Consider the following 7500-nt stretch of genomic DNA (forward strand, 5'->3'; position numbering starts at 1 on the left):
TAGCCAGCAACAGGAAACGTTTTTCATCTGAGCAACACTGAAATTCAAAATAAAGGTTTTTACTTCACTCATTAGAAAACTTTTATACGCTGCCAATTGCGTTCTTCTCAGTCATTCTGAAACAGGTGTGCAATCTCTTGTATCTGCTTTTGACTCAGCTTGTGATGATTTTGGTCTGACCATAAACTTGAAAACAGCTGTTTTAATGATTCAACCTGCGTGTGGTGCTATTTGAAACGCCACTAAAATTTTTGTTAACAGTAAGTTACTTGAGGTTGTCGATTCGTTCATCTACCTTGGAAGCTCTGTACTAAATGATGGAAATCTTGATACAGAAATATATCTGCGAATACAAAGGGCAGCAAAAGCATTTGGTAGCTTGGAGTCACGTGTTTGGCGCCAGCGACATATAAATAACCATACAAATTTGGCTCTTTACAAATCATTTGTCTTACCGTCCTTGTTGTATATCATGCCCAACTTATCCATCCCATATACGGCTCCGTATACGAAAGATGGCCTCGATAATGCAAGTTAAGTGTAAAATATTTTTGACGATAAAATCCGATTAAATCCTCTGAATATAGAGGCCCAGCGTGGTCGCAGCTTAAAAGCTGAAACAGTCATGTAACAGAATAGAATCTGTTTTCTATTTACTGAAATGTGTTTGATCTCATACACTCTCTCTCTCCTTCTCACTCTTTTCTTCCCGCCTTCTCTTACACTCTCTCCTTTCTCTCTTTTTCCCTTTCTCTCTTTTTCCCTTTCTCTATCTTTCTCTCTCTTTCACTCTCTCTTTCTTCCTCTGTCTCTCTCTCCCTCAGGTACATTCTTTCTATATACATTCTTTCCCGTTTCCTATCACATATTATTTCTCTCTCTCTCATATTATTTCTCTCTCTTTCTCTCACTCGCTCCCTTTCTCTCTTCCTTTTCTCGTTTAATTTCTTTCTATCTTCTCTCTCTCACTTACTCTGATACCTTATTTTCTCCTCTTTTGTTTCTTTACTTCTTTTCTATCATATGATTATTGGTATTTCGTCTACATCTTCTGGTCAAAGTAGGTTCTATTTTAAAACTGATCTCTTGCGTAGCATTTTTGGTCAAATTAGCAACGTAGCTACCATCGTTATCGCACTGAAGAAGCGTACCGTATCACCGGTCGTGTCTTTTCAGCTAGATTGCGCCATTGAGCAGGTACATTTTCTGGACGTAAAACACTGTATTGGCAGTATACTTTATTTTCTTCAGCCATTTTGTAGTGGATTAATCCTCCTTAAATCAGCCAAACGCTTATCATTTTCTGGCATGTATGCTTATCTGGATAGCGTCGAGTTGCTCCTTGGTTGTTACTGCGCAAAATATTCTTTCCTTTATTTCATATTGACCAAGAGACACCTTTTTTCAACACCGGTGACAATGCGGTAAATAAATTTCTATTTGAGTCCACAAGTAACCTTTTGTCGGACGCAAAACATGATTGAGGAGTGCTAGTATTCGATACTCATTCAATGCTTGAGGTACCCATCCAGTGAAATTAGCGGGTCACAGTATATTGAAAGCATCCTTCTGATAGGTCAATTCCTTTGTGGATTGGTGCGGATCCTAGTGAATGAGATTTTGCACTCAAACCACATTTTACAGAACAATTGTAATGCCGAGAGTCTGTGAGTTTCAATCATCTCTCCTTAAATAGTAAGAGATCATTTCTTGGCAGGTCAGGTAAAGCACCTTTTCCCAACTGAGCACAAAATGTTCTTGTGTTATCAATGTAACTTAGATTGAAAACGGATAGAATCTGTTGATAATGTTCAGTTTTCTAACACTTGGCACTCCGTCGTTATATGATTGAAACGTTTATTTAAACTTCAAAAACAATAAACAAAAATTATAGAAGAATGCATAAAGCTGAAGAAAAAACACCTATAAAGCATGATTTTATTTTCGTGTTAATTGAAAAAACAATGTAACTAACTGAAGGAATTTATCAGACAACCAAAACGTGCACTAAATCAACGCTGATCGGGTAAGCTATCATTCGACGGTCCTCCAGTCTTAACAGAACAGTCTTTTGTAATACAAGCTTACATTTTCAAATGTGATCTTTTTTTTTTTCGATGGATCAGAATATTTTTGGGATATGGCTGCTACATCTAGCAAATTACGCTACCACGTAGAAAAGCATTAACTAAATGAAGTATGTAAAATATAATACATTGGTGTACGTATCTGAGATAACTTACCGAAAATGCATTTATACATATAAAGCTTCATGAAATTCATAGCTATTTCAAATACGAATAGAAACAGAATGAATCTAGTGCAAACAGTAAAAGTTTAACTTTGATATTAGTTATACGTATGAATTTATAAGACAGTTATAGAAGTATTGATTGTAAATAACCTTAAGGAAAGTGCTTCTGATGGCATTTATAAATATGCAAAGATTTTTTTTTTTTTTATATTCTATATTCAATTCAAAATATTTCATTGTAGCTTGCTTTCTAAAAATCTGATCTACATATACATTTTTTCCAGTTTCAAGAACAATCGAGCTTAGTAATAAAGAAACAATAGTTTTTAAAATATTATATATGAAAAGAAGAATCGGTAATGCGCTAAACAAATTAGCCTTTGATTTTAATTTGCTTTCCTTTGCGTTATCAAATTAGATGGCATTGGGCGAATTCCTTGCTATGATTCTGTATTCACTATGATAAGTACTCGTTAAAGCTGACTATAGTGGACTATGCCTTCGCACAAATGTTGCATTTCTGAGAAAGTATTTTCATCCCTAGATATGCAGGCATCGGGAAATACGCGGGACATACAGAGTTTCGTTCGCCAGCGTTCTAAATTCAAATGCATCGGACTTGATCTTGCATTTTCTTGCCATAACATTAAGCTATTGCATTGAAATGTAATTCATTTTGCGCATATCTGTATCACAAATATCTAAAATATTAGTAGTTATTCTATTATATTCCGTTAAAACATCAAAGCCTAATGATTATGAAATGAATGTTAAAGTATAACCTTTGTCTGTTTCCATGTTCATGATCACGGAAGACTTCTCAGTGTTAAAAGCAGACTTTGTTTATATTAATAGCAATATTGGTCTCTTTGTACGAGTGTGCAAAAACGTTTAGCTTGAAACAAATTATGCATATCCCAAAAGTATTATTAAAATAAATTCATACTTAATGTCAAAAGGCCTCGCAGTTTGCGTCTGCTTTACTGAACTTTTGATGTAGTGATGATAATAATGTAAAACTATGTACGCACCAGTTTCTATTTGCAAATAGTAACGCATTCAAATAAACAGAATCTGATAAAATACTACCTGTTTTTTAACCTTCGGGAACTGCAACAAATATTTTAGACCTTTCAAAAGGGTATTATCATAATTGGCTTTTCTATCAATTAACAGTTAATTATGATACAAATGCAAATAAAATTATCAAAGAATGTATTTCACGTTGCTGTATTGATCTCATCATACCCCTTTTGTTTTTAGTTGCAGACAAGGCTGCATTATAAATATATAACATAAATAAATTCATTTAGTTACTTAAGCAGACATAATCAGCGAATATTTCCAGGCAATACTACAATCTTAGGCTAGAGAGAAACCTAATGACATCGTTTTCAGCCAAACTGAAAATTTAGGTTGTATTATACAGACATATGTACATACATATATATATATATATATATATATATATATATATATATATATATTAGCAAAACGTAGATTAGTTAAAATGTGTTTGTGACATATTTCAACTGCTAAAACGCCAATTCACTGCAATTAGCCTAAAGAAAATTTTCTCTTATCATAAAATTCGTAAAAGCACCATATCTGTCCACGGCTTAGAGCTAATATTGGGATAAGTATGACAATCCCATCTTTTTACGGGAACTGAGGGTCACATTATTTGATTATTGAGGCATAAAAAGAGCTTTCAGTGATATTATTTCATGTAGATAGACTCTGAAAGACTTCCTCATTGTTTCGTAGTCATCTTGATATCTACTGTTATGACTCAAATTTTGGATTTAATTTATGTAGAATAAACTACTTCCATGCCGTTTCCTATCGGATTCTTAGTTTTACTTCTCATTAATATTCAGAATACATTGGATAATTATAATCAACATAAACATTTTATTAAAAAATTGTATGCTTTCTTTATTTTTCTTAATTGTTTTTTGAAAATATCCGAAATTCGGCAAAGTGCTTCTGCTATTTCCTTTCAGAAAACTAACACTCAGTCGCAATAGATATCAAACAAGGTATCTTGCATTAAATGCAACTCGCATATACAAATTTCTATATGTTTAATAACTGACAAGTCTTATCAATTTTGATGACAGTGATATCAGAATTAGAATTAAATGTGTAATTACTACCACATATCCTATTCTGGACCGGATAGCATACTCGGTGTTATACGTTACTCTATACAGATCTCGTAGAACGTTATTGCTCTTTACATATCAGAGAGAGAGAGAGAGCGCGCTTTTACATATACAAACAAAAACTACCTGTCAGCTCGTCAAAATTTGGCTACATATTAATCGACTAACCTGCAATCAAGATTTTTTACTATTTTCCTCATTTAGTGTACCTATAATTATTTTTGAAATATCCCAACGCTCTCTGTGCACGTGTATTTACTTTATCCAATACTTCGTCTTCACAACTCCCAAGAAATGAAAATCAGTCCCTGGATGAGAATGTTCAATAAAAATTAATCTACACCAGTTGAATACATATTTGCTTAACTCATATTTGCTTAACTTCACTGTGATGCCAACCAATTACTTGGTTGTTACCACCCTCCACTACTCCGATAAACTAATAAGACAAATCATGTTGTATTCCATGGAGTGCGGCAATGCCAACGAAAGATAAAATAAACAGAAGGTATTTATTTCTTTGAGACATCCTGAAAGTTAATGCAAGATCAAAAAGTATTAATGTAAGGTATCGTTGAACTTCCGAAACGAACATTTTGAAAAAGTTTATAGGAAACATTAATTATGAAAATAAAAGCATAAATGAAACTGCCAAGTATTATCGATTAATTTACATTATTTCAAAATGTTTTGCCCTGAAATAGGATATAACAGCAAAGTTTGCACAATGATTTAGCGTCGACATTTTCTAAATGATTATTTTTAACATCTAACACTAAAAAAATTAGAATAGTAAAACATTCGGTTATCATTTTGAGTGCTAGACAAATTGTATCTTAGCATAAATTATAGTTCTGATAAAAGTGAAGGTTATCCGAAAGCCATATGATTGATTATGCAGTTAATCAATTAAATTTTATATTACAGATTCAAGAGATTGTCAATTTATTACCGTTGATTGCACTAAATAACAATTTCTTTTATCTATTCTCTTCCACAGGATGAAGTTAACCAAGTGCTGACAACAAATGTCTGGATTGAACAGGTAAGGTTTCATTTAATTTTATAAATTCTTGATATTTTTTCAAGATAATTCCTATAACACTCAGCCCCCAGCTCAAGCACCACTTTGTCTTCATGTAAAGTTGTTGCATTAATTAAGTACTTCTTAATTTGTTTTTCCTTATTTTAGAATTTAATTAGGAATGTTTAATTAATCAACATGCTGCGTGATCTTTATAGAACATATGCTCATACAATATTGACAGATTTTGAAATATAAAATTCCACAGTTAAGAATTTTTTAAAATCCAAATGCAAAGGAATTTCTCCAAATATTCATGTTTCTCGAGAAATTCTTCGACTTCTTCATATATTGCAGGAAATATAGTTATAACAAATATTGATATGCACCTATGATGTTATGTTCTTTATCACATTTTATACTATACGTCTCATATATCCTGAGACAACTTAATAATGAATGGGTTGAAGTTATATCATAACCCGGGAAATATGTTCTTACTGGTTACAATAATATTAAAGATACATTTCTCAACATAATGAAGTTATGTCCCTATATAAGATTAAAATAGATAAGGAATACAGAACACTGGATATCTAAATATGGTAATGAACTGTTTCTGATACAGACGAAATAATAGGAATAATATCCGTTGCACTAATACTGATATATAGGTATATACCGATACATGAATATCTGGTAAAGCGAGAACTTCGGACGTCGGAATCTCAACTAATGCGGAATGCATAATTCGAGCACAAAAACTATCGAAACATCCCTAATATATTTCATTCACGAACGAATTCTCCAATATTGTTACACTCGCACAATGTGTGTGTGTGTGTATGTGTGTGTTTGTATGTGTGTGTATATGTATATACATACACACACACACACACATATGTATATAGTGTATGTATGCATACATACACACACGTACATACACACGCACACACATACACATATATATATACACACACACATGCATACATCTATATGTAAAAACGTATGTGTGCATATAGATAGAAAGAGACAGACATGGGCAAATACATAAATGCAGACATTGCTTTTTAAGTCCAAGCGAGTAAAAGATATATTTATGTATTTACGTAAATCTGTTGGTTCGCTACACGGCTACTCAGAATTGCACGCCTGAAAAATCCACACACTCATAGGTCTCTGTGTTTTAGCAAATAAATATGCGGTTGGTATAGTCTGCTCAAAACATGAATTGATGCCTTATTATTCCGTAGTGAAATCTAGCAACCTGCAACAGAGGGGAAAGTAAAATAGTACATATATACACGTAGCAATAGATAATATTTCGTATATCATATCGCATATTAATGTCAACACTATTTGAAATCTTAAACTGGTATTTATTAACACTTCAAAGTTGTTGTTGGCACTCCGTCGCTTACGACGTCGAGGGTTCCAGTTGATTCAATCAACGGAACAGCCTGCTCGTGAAATTAACGTGCAAATGGCTGAGCACTCCACAGACACGTGTACCCTTAACGTAGTTCTCGGGGATATTCAGCGTGACACAGTGAGACAAGTTTGGCCCTTTGAAATAGAGGTACAACAGAAACAAGAAGTAAGAGTGAGAGAAAGTTGTGGTGAAAGAGTACAGCAGGGTTCGCCACCATCCCCTGCCGGAGCCTCGTGGAGCTTTAGGTGTTTTCGCTTAATAAACACTCACAACGCCCGGTCTGGGATCGAAACCGCGATCTTATGACCGCGAGTCCGCTGCCCTAACCACTTGGCCATTGCGCCTCCACAACACTTCTAAGAACTCAGTAGCATTTCATAGCAGTAATCATCTGTTGTACGAACGTACAGGTAGATAGTCAAATTTCAATATGCATTTTAGATGTTACAGCTTCCAAATACATAAGCAGATCTTGGGGTTCTGTGTTTTGGATTACCGATTCTCTGTTGTAAATTTTGCTTCGAAACAACAATGAGACCGATTTCTTTTAAGGATTTATTGTCAGACAAAGGAATATTAAAGCATCTGCATATATGTTTTACGCGTATAAAAACGATGGTGG

At 33.7% G+C, this 7500-nt stretch overlaps 1 protein-coding gene across 8 annotated transcripts in view; it reads left to right on the plus strand.

Moving 5' to 3' along the window:
* Positions 1–7500, plus strand: part of LOC106884218 (neuronal acetylcholine receptor subunit alpha-10) — a 1150118-nt gene that overhangs the window by 912975 nt on the left and 229643 nt on the right. For all 8 annotated transcript variants that reach the window (XM_052966101.2, XM_052966099.2, XM_052966098.2 and 5 more), the window contains one exon: positions 5423–5467. In XM_052966101.2, the coding sequence (XP_052822061.1) occupies positions 5423–5467 (45 nt within the window). The remainder of the gene's footprint in view (positions 1–5422; positions 5468–7500) is intronic.

Source organism: Octopus bimaculoides, chromosome 3 (genome assembly GCF_046866305.1).
Source record: "Octopus bimaculoides isolate indiv1 chromosome 3, ASM4686630v1, whole genome shotgun sequence".
Taxonomy (NCBI): Eukaryota; Metazoa; Mollusca; class Cephalopoda; order Octopoda; family Octopodidae; genus Octopus; species Octopus bimaculoides.